At 41.9% G+C, this 19,849-nt stretch overlaps 2 protein-coding genes across 3 annotated transcripts in view; both read left to right on the top strand.

The window, feature by feature from the left end:
* The window catches only part of LOC131893072 (uncharacterized), a 59,401-nt gene extending 48,343 nt beyond the window's left edge, over positions 1 to 11,058 (top strand). The window contains exons 3-12 of one of the 2 annotated variants that reach the window (XM_059243003.1): positions 3,689 to 3,784; positions 5,257 to 5,399; positions 6,395 to 6,510; positions 6,987 to 7,041; positions 7,451 to 7,574; positions 7,655 to 7,756; positions 7,863 to 8,014; positions 8,099 to 8,206; positions 10,083 to 10,169; positions 10,935 to 11,058. In XM_059243003.1, coding sequence (XP_059098986.1) covers positions 3,689 to 3,784; positions 5,257 to 5,399; positions 6,395 to 6,510; positions 6,987 to 7,041; positions 7,451 to 7,574; positions 7,655 to 7,756; positions 7,863 to 8,014; positions 8,099 to 8,206; positions 10,083 to 10,169; positions 10,935 to 10,969 — 1,018 coding nt within the window. In that variant the 3' untranslated portion in view covers positions 10,970 to 11,058. The remainder of the gene's footprint in view (positions 1 to 3,688; positions 3,785 to 5,256; positions 5,400 to 6,394; positions 6,511 to 6,986; positions 7,042 to 7,450; positions 7,575 to 7,654; positions 7,757 to 7,862; positions 8,015 to 8,098; positions 8,207 to 10,082; positions 10,170 to 10,934) is intronic. The other variant, XM_059243002.1, reaches the window with a different exon arrangement.
* Positions 11,059 to 19,062: 8,004 nt separating this feature from the next.
* LOC131893266 (serine/threonine-protein kinase B-raf-like) overlaps positions 19,063 to 19,849 on the top strand; it is a gene marked incomplete in the record, with an annotated part of 4,071 nt that continues 3,284 nt past the window's right edge. The window contains 1 exon segment of the mRNA XM_059243248.1: positions 19,063 to 19,535. Within this exon segment, the coding sequence (XP_059099231.1) occupies positions 19,486 to 19,535 (50 nt within the window).

Here is a 19,849-nt window from a genome sequence, read left to right as displayed (position 1 = left end):
TAAGCAATAGCAATATTTTTTTGTGAAGGTAAAATGCATATCAATTGTCTGAGAATTTGGGTGTAGACATGATCGAGACATTTAGGAGTTACTACGCAGGAGAAAAGGACCACTAATCCTCATATAACTCATGAATGATCGAAAACATCATATGTTTTTTTTGAATTTGATCCAAAATGCTACCACATTGGTTTTGGAAAAATATAATTCTTTTGGGTAGGTAAATATCAAATCTGGGCTAGAAATATACAAAGCAATAAAATCCAAGTTGTTCATTGGAGTTTTGTGAGCTCGAAAAATGCCGAATTGTGTTGGCATATTTCCACCAAAGGCCTCATCAAGGAAAATTAAAAATCTGATTGTTAAGGCATTCATAAGTATGCGCTTCAAATGCCATCTATTTCTCACCAGCACTTTTAGCTTCATCAAGTTACGCATCACATCTGGACCTCAGTTTTTGGCATCTACCTACAAACAGTGGCATCAAGAAGTCTTTGATCTTCTCAGCATTTTGTGTCTTATAGTATTTTTTTTTTTTGGTGCGGACTTCCTTACCGCTACCGGGATTGGAATCCCAGCAGTTGAAGACGAGAAGATTATTTATTACACTTGACTTTTATTTATAAATATTATTTGATCGACCAACGAATTGGAGTTGGCTGATCTGGCTAATCCTTGAATATAAGGTTGATCCGGAATTTTAGTCAAAAACTTGTCCAAGTCTGACTTAATCTTGCTACTGGATCAACCCCTACATAAACCCTACGAATATTTGAGGGCAGCAAATTGAACAATGAAGGAGCCCGAGAAAGAAGAGAGTTGGACTTAGTAGTTATAGTAAGTGCAGGATCTTGTTGTTGAAGTCGCTCATGAACTTAGTGTTGCATTGGAGTTCCCGCCATAAAGAAACCCCTTATACACACACTACCGTTCAATGGTTTGCAAAATACAAAACAGAGACAAAAAATTCAAGATGATCTTAAACACATATATGTAGAGTCCATTAGGTCTTGCCAAAGCTCGTTACTTCTCTATTCATCATTTCCTTCTTTATTTTATAAAAAAAATCTTTATTGCGAGTTCGAATCTCATTGGATTAGTTTCTTAGTTTATTAGTATACACTGTAGATCTTTGAGAACATATATTAAGAGGCTTCTTCACACTTGAATGGGACGGCCCTTCAGGGCCCTAAGGATTGATTGCCTGAGGGGCGACTTCCCCGTAGTGCTCAAAAAGACTCTGACTATGGTTTGATTTGATTTGAATGTACGTATTTATAAGTGCAAGTACTTTTTTTTATTATGAGTTCATCTTTGGTACAAGTTAACAAGTTACACCGATCAGGTCTGGATTAGTTAGTGACTAGGACATGCTGTTTGAGGTAACATATCACAGGGGATAAGTGGGCAGCGACTGATTGATGGCGGACTTGAAAGAGCTAATTTCTTTGGACAGTTCGAGATTCAACGGGACAGCATTGTACAGTTGGACGGCATTGATAATAAAATGGTTGCCCCGCGCAGAGGGCCGAAGGTCATATCTTACAGTATTGTGCTTCGAGTGGCTATGGGAAGATCAACTACACGCAGAAAAGACTAATCTATTCCTTTTGTTTGATTATCGAGAATTTTCCAAACTTCCACCCAACAGCTCTGAATTACAATTAGGTTCAGTGAGGGGAAGCTATTGAAGGAGAAAAGTTGTTCGATTCTAATATGGTGGTGTCTTGTTTTTCCCGATAAGAAGCGCACTACGTCATTAAGAGCAATCTGGAGTCGATTTTGAGATTGAGAGGTGTTGATTGGGTCTTGTTCAATGAAACGCACTTGTAAGTATACTGCCGAGCAATAGCGGATTTTTCCATTGACCAGACCATGGATCACGACCTTCAGGGAGCTCCTCGAAATCTCGTTCTGAAGAATTTGAAGAATACCCAATGTACGATCCACTTCCTTCGAGAGATAGGCAATATGTTTGTCCAAAGTGGGGTTAGACTGAAACGTCAATCCTAGGATTGTGATAGCTTCTTGCTCTTCCACCTGAGCACCACCGAGTTCAACGCACATTGGGGCCGGTTTGACATTTTCTTTTTCGCACCACCAAAAGACCTGTCTTTCCGGGGTTGGATTTCATTCGGTTGATTGCTCTGTAGTCCAGAAAGAGCTTGCCATAAGCCTCTATCCTTGACTTTAGTTGAGTTTCGTCCTGAGCTTTCCTGCAGAGAGCCAGATCGTCACAATAGGATGAGAGGGCCAAGTGCTCCGTCAGAGAAAGAAGGCGTTGTGGTAAATCTGAAGTGTAGAGAATGAAAAGAGTAGCTGATTTTTCCCGGACTCGTCCCTAGATTTAAATGCCATCTCACAATCAGTGATTGTGGGAAGAAAGTTTACAATGTAAGCAGATACTACGAAGATAACCGACGACATCAATCCAATATTCGGTTTTAAGCCAGAAATCGAACGGGAATCGAGAAGAACCCGCGAAGAAGTACTAGCAGATTACTAGCAAATTGATTGATTGATTGACTGATTGGCCTTTACTCTTACTTGGTTACACAACATATCTGGCTATTCTCAGTTTCATCCACGAGGATCTTGAAGTGAAGAAAAAGCCAGCCAGAATCAACAATTTTGGGCCTCTCTGTTTCGCAAACTTGCGACATAATGAAAATAGAAGAGGCTTGAAGTCAACAATTGCTCGAATAAGTTCCTAATTAGCTCCAGGTGTATCAAGAGGAAGTGACCCAGTCATATTGTTCTTATGGTACCTCGACAGAGTGCCATTTGTTTTCATTCAAAGAGCAATATTCAATTGGAGACAGTCACAAACTAATTCCTCAATGTCAGATTTCAGAACTCATTCCTAAGTTACGGGATAACATCATGCTCCCCTCCTTCTCGCTCCGCCCCTGAACTCTGTATCTACATATTCGAGCGTTCAGGCGGGGGCTTCTAGTAGAGCTAGTAGAGACGTGGATTGCCAACGGAAACGAAAGTTTCGTATCTCCTGAACCACTCACTTGACTGAATTTGAGCATTGCCAAGGATCGCACCATTTTGTTTGTCGAATAAGGGAAATCGACCAAATTTGAGTCTAAAACTATGCTTGGAGTACTCAGGAGATGTGGTCAAAGTTGGATAGTAACCACTACATAACAGTTGATTTTTCGGCGGCCTGTTCGTGGTCAACTACATACGCTTTTGACAACATTGCTACTTTGCAAGTAGTGAGTATAAAAAGAATGACTTGCCATCACTTGAAAACATCAAAGTGTTTCTTTTCTTGCTTTATTTTGAAAATAGGCTCAGTGTTAATGTTGCTCTGATCAAGAGCAGACCAACGTAACGCGGAGCCTACATTTCTACAAAGCCTACATTTCACTGTAGAATAAGTGAACTCTTTTACCAACAAACAAACCTGCCTGCCACTGCCTTGATTGGAAAACTGGAAATTGGGCGCCTCAAACTAGTTGAAGCAAAGCTGACCTTTCCTCATTGTCCATTGATTGCACAGCGAAAGAGGTGTCAACTGGTTGAAAACGTGTGTTTGAAGCGCCAAATTTGGATTCCTGGCGCTGACATTAGGAAAGAAAAACAGATCTTGCCAGAGCTGGCCTAATCTCCCCTAGTGTAAAATATTAAAATATGAGTTTTGTTTTTGCTTCATAACTTTCCTGATTTATTGTAGTGGTGGAACGGGATCGAGTAACCGCAACGGGACTTGTTACACCTCCACGGAATGTACCACACGCGGTGGATCTGCTGCTGGTTCTTGCGCTTCAGGGTAAGGATACAAGCTTGAGGAAGCTTATTTCAAATTGAAATATTTCCTAATAATGAGAAGTGCACGAATAGCTCAATTTTGCGGGAATTAAACGTGGCGTGGCCGGGAATCCAATCCCTGGTACCTTCAAGTTACTTCAATTTGGAGTGTTGAATGCTGTGACCACTTGAATCGAAATAAAAAAAATGGACTAATAAGACGCTACCACGTTGAATAGGTTAGAATTACTTTACTGATATATACTCGATGATGCCCACGTTACATCGAGATTAACATGATCAAACCATCATGCTTGCTTTTAAGTTCACAAAAGCAAAACATCAGTTTTCATTTTCTTTCATTTCCTCAAGAGGGGTTAAAAATGTTGCGCCCGTTTACTTAAAACCCATTCAATACGTAAGCGTTTTGATAATAGTTTTGAAACCATTCAACGCACGCCTAGTTCAACTAGATCAGGAAGGACAAAATATGTACATGGAGACCTCTGCTCGGGCAGTCAGTGGCGCATTTTGACTGAATTTGATTGCAATTAAACAACTGATTTTTTCTTAACAAGATCAATTAGGTATGATAGGTGTATTCGTAACAATGATTGTAGTAAGTGCAGAAATGCTCTCAGTTCTGCAAAAACCACTAAGCTCGTACCTAGGCTTCAGATTGCCATACCCAAAATTGGTTACAAAATTAAACTTATTGGCTTGACTAAAAGTGAAAAAATGTTTCTGCAGAGAGCCTCTACATCCATCAATGAAGATCTATCCAAGTCAAAGAAGCCCCAATAATGCGCTCTTTATTCCGGTTTAAGCTAATTGTCACAAAAAGCAACAAATCTAAATCATGGCTCGTTGCAAAGATTTTGTTTAAGAATTCAGCGTGAAATTGCAATCAAGTGCACTTTCGACATTTGAAAAAATATTCGTAGAAAAAACATTATTAGACTTTTCAAGTAATGTTCTATAGTATTTTGTGTTACTTGGAAATTGTTCATGTATAACGAAAAAATGATATCTTACTTTTGTGTTATTGAGAATCAGTATTAAACGTCTAGGCAATAGAGCTCATATTTAGCATGTACTTTACTGTGGAGATATGAACTGGACCAATAAACTAAGCAGCATTTTCACAAGCCATGTCCTACCTTGGGTTCAAGAACTGAGAATATGTTTACGGTATATATATTCCATTATTAAGGAATGATCTGTTCATTCGTCGAGTTCAAGTTTTTGTTCGGCCAAATTTTGAATTTGGTGTCCAGTTACCGGTTGAACAGGTTTGTTAAAGGTCGAATAGGTCCAAAGACGTTTTATTAGGAACATCACAGGAATTAGAGAGAGCTCTCGTATTGGGAGAGACTTTAAGGTGTCGGACTGTAACTTGGAGGACTGCTTCTTTGATTGATTAGATTTCTTCTCTGGCTTTCTTGTTCAACCCTTGAGTTATTAACAATCGCATATTCTTTGAACAAATTCCAGATTCGGCGTCTGCTGTGTGTTCTTAATCTCTAGCTCGGGGGCAACTGTGTCTCAAAACTGCAGCTATTTGCGAAATCCCGGATTCCCCAATGCTTACGCTGAAACCTCTCAAGTCTCCTACACAATTCAAAAGTGTGACAGCAGTAAGTTCCTCACAAGCAAATCAAGGCCAGCTTCTCGGTTTTGATTTGTCAAAGCGAAACATTTCTTACACAAAAGTATAAGCATTAGGGGGTCAAAAAATTACCTTTAAATAATATCCTTTTTGGTTGCATCAAGTTCTGAATCATTTGGCCAATTGTGGGCAAAAAAAGCTTTCTCAAGAATGTTCACCATGAAATGACTTAAAACTGAGGATTTGGGGGGCATTGCAGGGTCTTGGCCAGCTTTGGGAGAAATTTAGAAGAATTTGATTTCAAATGATAATTTTAGCTTACTTATACCCTAAATGAGTGAAGGATGAAAACATTTACCTTCATCTTGTTTTTGCAATGTGTCTCATTCTTTATTCTGACCATCTCTTTCTAAGAATGCATAATGCATTTATTGGCATATACGTATCAGAAACTGTCGGTGTATTTTACTTCTTCGAAGCATCATAAAACCATAGTTCAGGACAAACTATATGAAAGTTTCGTAAAATGAACATTATAATTGTGTGAGAATCGACGAGAATTGGAGTTGTTTGTATCCAATTCTCGTCGATTCTCACACAATTATAATGTTCATTTTACGAAACTCTCATATAGTTTGTCCTGAACTATGGTTTCATGATGCTTCGAAATTTGAGTCTCGCGTAGAAGTCATAGATATGAATGTGTTTTGAAAGTAAATACTGTACTTCTCAGCCCAAAGAGTAAGAAGTTCGTGAAAACCGATAATCAAGCAATTTTGCCAACAAAACCACCCAATTGTTTGAATAACTAAACAAATTGAAACGCTTTTTCTCATTTTTTGATAACCGACTATTACGCTTTGGATACCCAAAAAAAACAACTACTTTTCCAAGCCCTCTCAATCAAACAGGGAACTGAAAGGCTCAAATTTGCAGTCGATGACATTTTTCTCATTGTTAATGTTAAAGAACACCTTGCATTTGCATTTCCAACGATAATTTGGTTTTACCCCTCCTGAATAGGCGTGTGTCGATTGAGGCTGGACTTTGAATCGTTCTCTTTGCTGGGAACGGGAAACACGGAAGAATTTCTCGATCCTAATCCAGGAGGTCAATGCAGGGATATGTTTACCGTTTCAGTAAGTAACCCAAGGCCGTTTGTTTTCACTTTCTCATTTTGGTTGATACCGTGGACTGTCTTCATATCTGCGTAAATATTTGGTTACCCTCATAATTACATATCGGACAGACAAGATGATGCAAGGGCCAATACCCTCATGAATGATCATATACCAACCGATGCTTTGATTGTGTGTTTGCATTTGGAAAGTTGGGAATATCTTCATAAACCTTCCCTCAAGTTTTGGACAAGATGAATGTGCTTCAGACAAAACACACACTGTTTTTCAGAACGAACAAGAAAAGCAGAACTTGAGGATTAAACAAAACCGTAACCAATTTAGAGTAACAGTTCAATTAATACTTTCAGATTAAAAAGGAAAGCGAACAATGCACAATCTCTAAGTTTTGTAGAAACTTTATTGAAAATTAAAAAGGAAGTTAAAACAACGAGAGTACATGGGATTTATTTGGTCTTATTATCAATATCTTTCAGTCTAACACAGGCAACACTCTTCCAACGATTTGTGGACAAAACACGGGACAACATAGTAAGAATTGATTTCAGATGCCTATAAACCCTCTAAAAACTTTATTTTGCATTAGTAACGCAACCCTGGATCCTTCCATGCAAGCCGAAGTTAGGCCAACTATTTCATTTCTTTATTTTCCTCTACCTGTACGTATAGTAAGGAATTTCTCACAATTTCATCAACGGGACGTGAAAGATTTCGAATCTAGTTTACCGGACGTCTCACATAAACAGGAAGACCACTTATCCCACCAGAAAATGGGGGGATTGATGGGAATCTTTTTTTGAAGACTTGATTGAACCAGCAAAACACCTTGTCACACGTCCCGCCCTTGAAAAGGTGTCCAAAAATGTTTCCCCTCCAGACAAAGCTAGCTAGGGATCTAGTTTGCTTGCGCTAATCCAATCATTTTTCTCACTCATTTCAGTCTATGTGGAAATGGGATGTCTCGACTCTGACACTGTCTCTGTCAATTTAAATATAGACGGATCCACGGCTGTGCGAATGTGGGAGATCAAAGTGACCCAAGTCAAGTGCAACACCGAGGGACAGTAAGCAGCCAATGAAAGACAATTAACCTTTCGTCGCCAAGACGGATCATCTCCGGTTCATTTTCGCCCTTTCTCTGTAGGCCTCGCAATTGTGGCTGCCTTCAGTACCACACGGGTCTGACGGGCCGATTGACCACGTTCAACTTCCTTCCCACGAATGACAACCACTTGGCCAAACAAGAGTAAGGAGTCGCCACCAAGAGATAATAATCAAGACATACCTGTAGTACATAGACTGCAAGTCCATTTGGACACGTTCTTTGACTTTCAAATCATGCTGACTTGCAGGTATTCGATCTGTATCCGCCAAGAGGCCGGCATGTGTTGTGTGGAGTACACGGTGTGTGCAGATGCCAGCTCGTATTCTTTGGAGGCCAAAAACGATGATGGTACCAACATGCAGGATTCTAATTGTTCCAAAGACTACGTCGGTATTGAGGGTGAGCATTCATTCATTGTCAAACTTGAAAGGGGTAGAAGTGCTTTGGTGGTTCGAACTTGTTGTGACTTGTTTCTATTTCCAGGAGGAAGTGCCACTTGCAATGCCAGTCCCGGGGATGTGTTATTCACCCAGTTCTGCGGCAACGTGTTCACCACCGATGAAGCCGCCACGATGAACATGCCCATTTGTGGTAAGCTTCCGATAAATTGGTTGATAGACGCTTGACTTGTGCATACGTTTTCCCTCGTCGTAGCGAGTAATGAATACATTGAATTTATGAACTCTGAATTTTGGGTTCAATTAATTTTGAACCTTTGGGGGTTTCGAACGGCAGAGAGGCCTGTTGGGCCAGTGGTTGCAAACCAGTCAGTCCAAAATGTTGTTGTCCTCATCTATCGATTTGCCATCACCCATTTGCCATAGCAAAACCTCCATGGGCTCTCGTTTACTCTTCAGGGCTTGTAGAAATTTGTCAAACTTCTTGATCAAAATTGATGAAGATTCCAGTCCACAATCTGCATGGTTCAGAAAAGTGCAACAGGTTTGTTCACTTTTTGGCCGTTGAAAATGCATTTTACATTTCTTGGCAATCGCGGTAATTGCTGTGCTGAGGATTTCGCCGTCAACTTGGGTGTAAAATGATTCTTTTCAAATCAAAGATCTCGGCATGCTTTCAATTCATTTTGATGAAATTTCAATTGAAATCGGTGGTAAAAATACCCTTCAAAGTTTTGATGGAAATGTCCAAACACATCTGGTCATTTTTCTTGCTCAAAAAATTATAGGACACATTTTTTTTTTTTTGCTTTTTGGAGTTCCAACCCCGCATAAAAGACTTGCATGCCTAAAACCAAGATGCAAAGTAAAATCTTCAAAAACCAAAACGATGCAATGATAAAAGAGGGACGGTGCTATGTGAAAGGGATGCATGAAATATATATGTAGGCAGGCGGTTGGTAATACATGTGCACCCTATTTTGTACTTTCATGTCAAAGGGATTTGCAGAAAAGAAACTCAAGACAGGATTGTTCTCAAGATTTTTATTGCCAAAATTGATCCAAAGTTATGGAAAATGCCATAAATTGCCAAAATATCAATATGTTTGCGCTGAATAAACTGAACTTGCATAGTAAATTGCAGACATGTGTTAAATATTGGTGATAAATTGAAAAGTTTGCAATTGCAGTAAATTTGCATAATGCTTTGGAATATGCAAGCTTTTTGCAAAATTTGCACAATTTGCAACATGCAAGCTTTGGCCGGCCCTAATACAAATAACGGTTATTGATTACGTTTGAAGACATGTTCTTCCTTGTATGTTTAGTGTGGATGGATGTTCTAATTTGAGCTGTGTCGGGTGTTGTTTGTGAACTTTGTGGAATGCATTTTTGAAGTCATTGTTGAACAAAACACCAACCGAGTGGCGTTAGTCAGGCAGCATGTTAAAGTTGCCGAGATATTCAAATACATTTTTTTGTACAAGACTTCATTTTTCGAAAGCGTTGCCGCGAATTGGACAACAAGTTACTTTCTTCCGATTGCTTCATAAGCTCTTCTTTGATGACTATTTCCATCATTTTCCCAGCAATACAAGTTCAGGAAATAAGAATATAGTTGGCAGGGTTTGTCTTAGATTCCCGTATTGAAAATTGGACGGATTGCATGATCTTCAAAGATTTGAAAGGCACAACCTTCTCGCACTGATTATATATATATATATATATTTAAATACTTGATATGTTTTCCCTTGGTTGGTGGCGCAATGAGACGTGTATTCGTGCTTCTAGGTGAAGCTTTTTTTCTTAGTTACTCTTTTGTGCCGGAACAGGATGAGATGCATTAAGTGTTACACAAGTGCAAAAAGCACATTTTTATCAATTCGATATCGATTCGATTTTCAAATCTTACCCAAAATGTCTTGACTGCCTTCCTATTGAACGGTTTCAACGTCTAGTACTTACAAAAAAGAAAGTAAAACAGAAATGTATGAAAGTACACAAAAATAGAATAAAAATCAGTTTACAGATAGACGCAAATGCGGCCAATTTTCTAATTGTCTTTTCAGATTGTACCAAACCCTTTCGAGTGGACATATTCACTGATGAAGATACTGATGAGGCTGAAGCAACAGCAAATGAGAAGCATTCTAGAGGTAATTGGCAGGGTAGCTGCCATAGCTCATGTCATCCTTCGATGTAGTTTATATAGTTTATAAAAATGACACTCATAGACAATCGACTTCGACAAGGCACCTTTGACGAGCCATTAGCACATATTTTCGTAACTTACCCACTTCACCGCTTATCCGCTTGACCCCTTCCAAGAGCCAATGAAATTCTGCGTCGATCGAAATTCTCAATTCAGATTGGTTGAAGCATAAGGCAAAGCGGTCAAGCAGTCAAGGGGATAAACCACGAAAATATCTGCTATTAAATACTTTTTGGACGGACTTACCTTTTATTGCTATTGAGTTTGCAGAGAAGAGCAAGGGCTCGGTTGCCGAACTTCTTTGTGTGTGGTACTTGCTCTCGGGATCACGTTTTTCGAATTGTTCAGCTTTCGAAGTCGTGAAGCATGACGACTTGAGAAAAATCATCACAAAACAGCCGCTGTGATGGTAGTAATTGTAAAACCACTGGGGTTTGGAATCTAGGGTTCTTAACTTACAGTTTAATTTTCAATGTTATGAGATTTGCTGGAAACCCGGCAGTAAGCTTCAAAATGTGAGCCTCATTTTTCAAACGTCAAACCTTCAAGATCCCAGCGATGTTCATAGGTGTGCAGGAATGTTTTCCCCGACCATCGAATATTTCGTCTGGGCCTTTCAAATTGCTTCCCGTGGCATTTGTTATAATTTGTTGCTTAACTTTGAAATGACGTGGGGGTCTCCATTCAACCCTCTTTTCTTCTCTTCCAGGTCTGTGTTTGGAATATCGACAAATTCCGTGTTAGAAACAACATAACTACCGAACAGTTTAGAAAATAATGTTTAGATATCGCAGCATGTGAATAAAACAAGTTAAATACATGTTACATTTGTTTGTATCTATGTTAAATACTTCATATGGAACAGTTCGCTCCTAGATCAAAGTCTTGAACGAAATCCTTGATATGGGAGTTTCTTTTTGGACCCCCAATTTTGCTTGGTGCAATTTTGTAAATCTTGCAATTTAGCAGACCTGATATGCCACGTATGAATCATTTTGAATTGATGTGGACTCAGTTTTATTGGATCTTTCCAAAGTTCCCGATCGAGTAGAGTATCGTTCATAAGATCTGAAAGTATGGATTCATTGTGACGTGGCTTGTATAAAGGCGCAGCAATCGGCGCCAAAAATTTGCTTGGAACGGTAGACTTTGCCAGTGGCAAGGACTACATTAAGGACATACTTGGACTGGAAACCTGAGCCCAGTTTTTTAAAGCAATGGGGCGAATTTTAGATCGACGAAAAGGTCGTACTTTACAACATAGGTTGGATCTTTTCTTAATCTAAGATTCACTCACTCCTTGGCTTTCAAAAGCTGGGCTATGTGCACTCCAGAATACCGCAAGACAGTGCATTGAACTTCCTACTTTTTTATAAGCATTAAAGAGTCCCTTCTAGTAGTCGTAGAGTGTTAGCGTGCGTTTTGAGAGCACCTTTAAGTCCTCGAGAATCCAAGCCAGTTCGAGCATTGAAGCCTTCTTCTCTTTTTTCTCGGGCTTCTTCCTTGCTCAATTTGCTTCACTTAAACTTTAGTAAGGACTACCACGGCGTTGATCCAGTAGCATCCTTCAAGTCAGACATGAACAAGCGTTTGACAAAACTTCCTGATCAACCCTTTAATCAAGGGCAAGCCCGATCTGATAAATCTATTTTGTTGTTGGAACAACTACCCGTATTATGGTAATATGAGGCTTGGTGGGGAACCGTATTGGTAGAGTATCCGCTTTCTAATTTGCGAGTTGCGGCTTTAACAGTTGTAATGGGCGAATCTGCGGTCATCGGTTGCATTCCCCAATGGTCAATCTCAGTCTTATGCTGGAATTGCAAAGCCACGCTTCCCAATTCCAGTGCTGGGTTTCAACTGTGAATCGGGCAAAAATGTTCTGCCGACCACCGTGATTGCCGATTTTTTGCTCCTCGAGTTGAAACTTTCAAAGAACTCCCGAGTCCCCCTAACAGGCCTAACAGTGATGGATACAGCAGAAAGGTGGTCGGAGTTTTACCGATCAAGAAATCATAATCAAGGAAAGATCTGGTGACAAATTTGAATTCGAAAGAAGATTTGAGGAAAGTTCATGCATCTACTCCTTCAGAGGAGGGAAGAAAAACACAAATCTTCATCTCCTAAATGCCACGTTGATTCGATACCGCGCAACTGTTGGAGCTGACTAGAGGATTTACTATGCCACTCTCCCATATCAAAAATCAAGTATATAGAGACAAAGATGACTCTTGCTTGCTAGAATAGCTAATAGCGATAAGGCTGTTTTGATCGAGGTAGGATCACCTGCACCTGATTTTCTCACCCTTGGAACGCAGAGAATCTGTCTTTTACAAAAAAGTCAACCTTGTCAATTAAGCAACTCTGGACAAGAAGTGGAGGAGAATCTAACCACAATCAATCAATGAATAACTAGCGTCAAGAGGGCCCGACCAAAAATGTGGAGCTCCACTTAGGTAGAAATAATTCTTCTGAACTACAACCTATGGAAGTCGGTCCAACTATGCCATCAGGTGAGCCTGGAACTAAGAAACAAAAGGGCCGCCCATTCGGGATGTGTTGACGAGGTTGGGTAGTTGTCGAAACCATGACTGTCTCTCCAGGAGGGTGACCGGACAACTCGACCGAGTGGACCCAGCGGACAACTCCGACCCAAGCCCAGCCACTCCTCCATGATCTCTTCAGCCTCGCCCTCGATTCTTCCTTCTTCCCACCAGCGTAGATGGTGTCTTAGCCTTGCTAAAGGATGCATATGTATACAAGAGCTCAAGTTAAAGTAATATATCTTAACGCAACTTACACGAGACAATGTTGCCGGGTTGACCTCACGCCATCTATTGCCAATCGGAAAAGGAAATTGAAATGTCAAATTACAATTGTTACCTTGGTTGGGAGAGTCCACCGGTTTTTGCTCGTAGTTGTTCCTTTCTTCGCATCCGGTTGCAGGGTTGCGAGAGATGGAGTCAGCCATCATCTTTATTCCCAAGAAGGGGCCCAGGGACATTTCAGACAACCATCGGACCATCGCCCTGGAAAACCTCTTCTTGAGCTATCCAAATACTGTACCAGCTTAGCCTTCATGATTTTGACGAGCCAAAGTACAAGGAATTCTCATAACTAGGTCTCGGAAGAGACGAGAATTTTCCAGCAATAATTCGTCGATTTTAAATGTGTTTTGGAGTGGATAGGAGCTGGATGGCCGTGTGAGATCGATTTGGAAACAAGGCCTGGTGCGTGAAAAGTTTTAGGACTCGGGCATGGCTTTGTTAATAACATTTTAAAAAACATCGATTTAAATTTGAACTTATTTTCTTAAAAATAGCCTCGGAACTCGTCACCTACGATGAAATTGTGCCCCATGACGTCCTGACTTCAAAAAGTGCCCTCATATGTCTCGGTATTTTTTTTGCCAAGCTAAAGCTTGGGGAATAGCGTGTGTTTATATAGAGTCAGTCCCTCTAAATAAAACTTTTGATGACAAACTGGCAATCTTTGGTTAACAACGACTACTTATTTCTGAAAGACTTTTGAAAATTAACGACACAATAGCCGCCGAAGATAAATTGGGATGATATAGGGATGACATTGACGGGAAGCTTATTAATGATTGCATTTCGCGACTGGTTGATAAAAGACACAACACTCCATGTGGGTTCAAGTGTCAGACCATAGCCATAGATGATGAATATGAGGGAGAGATCATCTCATTACAGTAATATTCCTATCCTATCCTACCAAAAACCTATCTAAGTCGGCTTTAAAAGATGGCATTGTATCATCCACTAGGTAGAATTGTCTAAGGTTGGTAAGTAAAAGATTATATAGGCTAGGAGCTCTATATAGAATGTAAACGAGGATTTCATGGTTTTGACAAGTCTAGTTTCATTATGACTAGACTGTATTCTCACCTCACACGTTATACCCCTACGGTCATTCTCGTTAAAATTTATTCCCGGATTTGGGCATCGTTTGTGAATGCATTTAAAAAACAAATAAAATAAGATATCTTTCATATCTTCGTTGTGTACTATAAATCCCTAGCCGTTTTAGTCTCTCCCAATAAGAAAGGTTACACATTTCAGATATATTACGTGTAAAACATCGTTGGACCTTTTCTATTCTTTGAAGTCCGGCAGAGCTCACTGTTGCCCAAACAGGAGATACATACTCTAGATGGGGTTGGACAATAGATTTGAAGAGAGTCAGCATAGACATTGAATCACGGGATTTAAATGTTCTGTATATCCATCCGCATGTTTGAAAGGCCTTAGCCAACTTGACCTCAATGTGCTCATCGAATTTACCGGTATCCTGAATAATCACCTCTAGATCTCTAACTGACCCAACTTGCTGAATAGGGTGGCCCCTGCTGTCCATGTATTTTGAAGCTTTTGGGATATTACCGAATGTCATAAGACTAAATTTGTTACCATTAAAAGTCATATACCCATCTGTATATATTTTCCGAATCGTCCTCCAACCCTGAAGTACAATCATTCGTTCTTCCATAGACCAGCTTGGTGTCATCTGCGTAACAAGATACAGTGGAGCTTGTCGCTAGATGCTGTAGTGGCGATACGAAAATAATGAAGAGTATAGGCCCAAGAATGCTGCCTTGTGGTACGCCTGATAATACACTTGACACGTTACGTAGCGTATTATCCACTCTAATATATTGCTAACACTCTTTTAAAAACCCTCCTATGAAATTCAGCGCTTTCCCATGGACACCAGTTGATACTGAACGCTGAGGTAAGAGCCCGTGGTCCACTTTGTCGAAGGCCTTCGCAAAATCTAGATATATTACATCCACCGAGTCATAAGTTTGTAATTTTGTTATAATATTGTCGAAATGCTGAACCAATTGGGTAATGGTACTGTGACGAGAATGGAAGCCGTGTTGCCCCGAGGGTATAATGTCATTGCTATCCAAATATTGTACCAGCTTAGCCTTCATGATTTTTTCAAGTACCTTGGAAATATTGGATGTGAGTGATAAAGGTCGGTAATTGGCTGGGTTGGATTTGTCACCCCCTTTGAATATTGGTATGACGTGAGCCACTTTAAGAGACGAAGGAAATTCTCCCTTGTTCAGTATGGATCTCATTAGAGAGGCAAAAACGGGAGCTAGGGCCTTAGAGCATTTTATTATGAATTGCGAGGTCACTCCATCAGGACCTGGTGAGCTAGCCACTTTCAAGTCTGTTGTATCTATATCCTTTCTACTTATCGATGATTGACCGTCAGCAATAAAATCAGTTGTTAATCGAACATGGCGCAGTCGGAAGGATTGCTCGTCGCCTGTCTTCTTCTTCCATTCCTAATTCGGCAATAGTTAATTATAACGATTCACAATGCCTAAAAAACATGTCGCCAATGTGGAAAACATGCCTGAACAATCATTAAGTGCAAGTGCCCAAACAAATTCCGTCCCCAGCAGATCCGATCCTTCTCAACCCGTGGTTGTGACACAACAGAGTGCTAAAGCATCAAACCGAGCATTTCGAGGTCACCTCACAAGATGCACGAACACGATCAAGGATTTCATTTCCGACTGTCCCCAGAATTTATCCGAGTTCGACCGACTGGAGGCAAGAGCTCTTGTTTGCAAGCTTCAAGAATCTCGGGAAAAAGCGGAGGAGAGTTTTCTGACTATGGCGTCGTACCTTCCCCCAGAAGAGTTGGATGACGCAGAACTTCTTCAAAGCACATCATCAACTGAGGTTGATTCTTTGATCAAGAGTATACGTTCCATGTTGAGAGCATGTCCTTCGAATACTGACTCAGCCCAATCATTCATTTCCACCCAACGCCCAAATCGGATCAATGAAGCATTACGTCCCGAAAGGTTATTGGCAACGGCAAACCTGGCAGAATTCCGGACATGGAATGAAGGCTATCATTTATAGTATTCATCGAATCAGATGAGCACATTTCCACTCGTAGAACAACAGGGTTACCTCAAAGCTTCATTGGAACTCAAGTTACAACAGTTCCTATCTCTAGAGATCGATGATTCTACCCCGATATGTGGACAAGGGGGATGTCTGGCTCTTCTGAAAGAATACTTTCTCAGGAACATACCGTTGATTTCCCGGCGCTATAACTTCTTTCGGTGCGACCAACAACAATCCGAACCATTCTCAGATTGGTATCTGCGACTCCAAATGCAAGGGAATGAGGCTGAATTAGAATCACTGAGCACTGATGATCTATATATATATGCTTCGAATCATTACGGGAACATCCGACTTAAGGCTACGAGAAGAGTTTCTACGTCACGAAAACCCTAACTGAAAGGAGTTCTGCAAGATTGCATGTGCATGGGAATCGGCTAGTATTGTCCAGAAAACACTTGATGAAAAGCACGAGATTTCAGCAGCCGCACTTTCTACGTATAAGAGAAGCAAATCGAAGTTCAGCCCCAAACCGAAATCTGAGCGAATAGGATCCTGTTTCCGATGCGGTAACAAACACGCCCCCCGCGACGGAGAGTGCTTTGCTAAAGCGCTTACTTGCTACAATTGCAACAAGCTAGGTCATCTTGCTGGGGTATGCCAGAGTTCTCCTAGTTCCAGAAGCCAAGGCCGTGAACGCTCATTGTCTCAATCACGAATTGCGCATGGGCAAAGTTCCCGATCCCCGTCTCCTAACCGTACTCTGAACCAAATTAATCAGGCAGAACTAGCGTCTTCCACGATTGATATCAGGGGAGTTCAAGTTCGTTCGAGTCCTCTTCTTCTTGTCAATGTTCAGCCATCTATGGGGAAACGTTTTCCGATCAAAGCATTACCAGATACCGGAGCAACTTAGGCTATTATTTCATATGATCTGGTGGGCAGATACGGGATTCCCAGCAATTTGCAGAATTCATGTTTAATGAGGTTCATTTTAATCCGACGCTACCGACTATCTTGATGACAGATGTCTTTAGGCTCAAAGGCTTAGAATTCGCTTTACTACAGAGCCAGAATGATGGTTTTAATCGCTTGGTTCAATGTGGGTCTCGTAGTTTCATCCCGGCCGAGACCCGTTATGCGGTTTGCGAGTTGGAGACTCTCGCCATTAAATGGGCTATCTTGAAGGCACGGATATATTTGGAAGGAACTACCTTTAAAGTTATCACGGACCATCGCCCACTGTTGGGAATCTTCCAAACCTCAAACTTATCTACAAATTCCAACACAAGAATTCAACGTATGATCAGTACCATATCCGGATTTACTTTTGAAGTCGAATGGGTCCCGGGAAAGAATCATCTCATAGCTGACGCGCTTTCTCGATTCCCATTATTTAATGACCAGATTTTAAGACCATGAAACACAAAAGATTCTCAAGCTCAACAACGCCTTAGCGGTTGCTCACTTTCAGTTGCAAGCTTTGAAAGCATTACGGAATTAGCCCAACAAGATGTTAATTATGTCGCAGTTGCTGAAGCCTTCCAAAGCGGACAAGATCCAAGAAACCTACATATCTCTCATCCCGCTAGAGCATTTATGAATATTTGGAATGAAATATCCTTCGAAGAAGAACATCGAATGCTCTTATTCCATCAGCGAGTGATAGTGCCTGCTGGTCTTCGATCCAAGGTTCTGCACAACTGGCGTGTTCAACAACTTGAGCCTTAGCTAGGCCATTATGTTACTGGCCGGGGATGGTCCATTTCCACCATGATTGCTAATTGTTCAGACTTCAGACCATCAGGCATTGAGGCCAAGTCAAATTCATGCACGAACCCCTTCTTCAGACACAGTCTAGTAAGCCCTTGGAAGCTATCTCCATTGATCTTCTTCTCTAATTCAAAGGCCAAAACTTTAGGGTGATGATGGTGGATCGATTTTCCGCGCCTCCTGGACCTGCGTTGCTCAATTGAAGGAACTCGACACTCGCTCCGTCATTAAGGTCCTCGAAAATTGGTTCCTCGAGTTTAGCCTTCCTGAAATTATTCGTATTGACGGAGGTCCTCAATTTCGAGGGCCCTTCAAGGACTTTTGTTCTTCGCTTGGTATAACTCATGAGATTTCGTCGCCAATAAACAATATAATCCAATGGCCACGCCCAATCCCCAGTGAAATCGATGAAACATCTTTTACTTAAGTGCGAGAACTGGAACAATTTCTTGATTGTCCTCCGCGAATGGAGGAATACTCCACTATCAAAAGGATTCAGCTCTGCTCAATTGTGATTTAATAGGCGACAGCGTACATTGATCCCAGCTCACCCAGAGGCTTATGAGTTATGATCCCATCAATCCGGAGGAAAAGCAAAAGTTCCAAAACAAAATGATGGCGATCGAAGAGAACTCTAGAGAACATCATAATCGACGGTCTCGACATTTAGCTCCTCTTCACATTGGATCCCAGGTTTTTATTTCAAAACCCACATTCAAAATGTTGGGACACCAGAGGCACCGTCAGAGTCATTCGACCAAATGGTCGTTCAATCGACGTTATATGCGGGCTAGAACTCCTTAAAAACCTCAACCCAAAGATTGTTGAAACTCTTACGAGTTTAAGAGGTAAAAAAAACCTGCCCAATTGTGTTTGTGTGTCTTGTTGTATACTTGATAGGGCCTTCTCGCCAATTGTACCCTTCCAAGTCAAACGCATTATTTAATGGATGGGAACCGGCCTCCTCGGCCCTCGTTGTCGTTGCACTAGAGGCCAATTCAGCCTCTGAAAAGTCCAGAACGTCAACAGTTCGTACGCGTTGTGGCCACTCCGTGAGTCTACTGACTGAGTGAGTCTCGTGAGGCAGCCAGCCAGCCTGCCTGCCTGTTAGTAGTAGGCCCTCACGCTTGCCCGCTCTTTTATTCGTCCGACACGAAGAAGGCAGAGGCAGGCTAAGCCCCTGAGCTCCTGCCCGGACCGACTGGGACCGACTGGGACCGACTTGGACCGACTGGGCTGGTGTGCTTCCCTGGGCCCTGGGAACTCTTTGATCCACAGAAGTCATCCACACGTCCATCTCTGCTTCCATCTCCATCCTCGATTCATCCATCCGCCGCTTCCGCCGCTTCCGCCGCTCTCGCCGTACACGCCGTTCAGGTCCCGTCCCTCGTCCGTGTTTCGTCCGTGACTCGTCCGTGACTCGCCCGTGACAGGATGATGAAGGCCGCCTGAGTTCTCCTCCATGCTGCTATCCATCATGCTCTCGAGGCCAAGGGGTTAGCCGCCGTGCGTGAGTCGCTCAGCCCGCGTCGCGAATGAGCGCCCCCGTGAGCGCGTCCGGCGTCCACTGGCCCGGCTGCTCCATCGGTCATGGTGGGCTTGAACGCGCCCATCCCATCCCCTGCCTCCTCTTCCTCCTCCTCCTCCTCATCGTCCTCGTCATCGCTCACCACTGATAACCCCGCCCTCTCTCCGGCCAATTTGCCTCCGGCTCGTTTGGGATCCGGTGGTGTGAGCGGTGGCCACGGCGGTGGCCACGGCGGCGGTGTCTTTCTCATGAGGATGAGGACGATGGGCTTGCCCGATCAACCCGTGGTTGCTCAAGAGTACAAGGAGTGGGCCGAAGAGGTAAGCAGGGTGAAGGATTATTATTTGTGGCTTGATGCACCACCATGATGCACCCTGGGGAGGAAAGCCGGCAGCGCTCATCCAGCCCCCCCCCCCCCCCCCCCCC

This window comes from Tigriopus californicus, chromosome 2 (assembly GCF_007210705.1).
Source record: "Tigriopus californicus strain San Diego chromosome 2, Tcal_SD_v2.1, whole genome shotgun sequence".
Classification (NCBI taxonomy): domain Eukaryota; kingdom Metazoa; phylum Arthropoda; class Copepoda; order Harpacticoida; family Harpacticidae; genus Tigriopus; species Tigriopus californicus.
The sequence above is the reverse complement of the archived record's forward strand: the minus strand, read 5'-3'. Positions and strand labels throughout refer to the sequence as shown.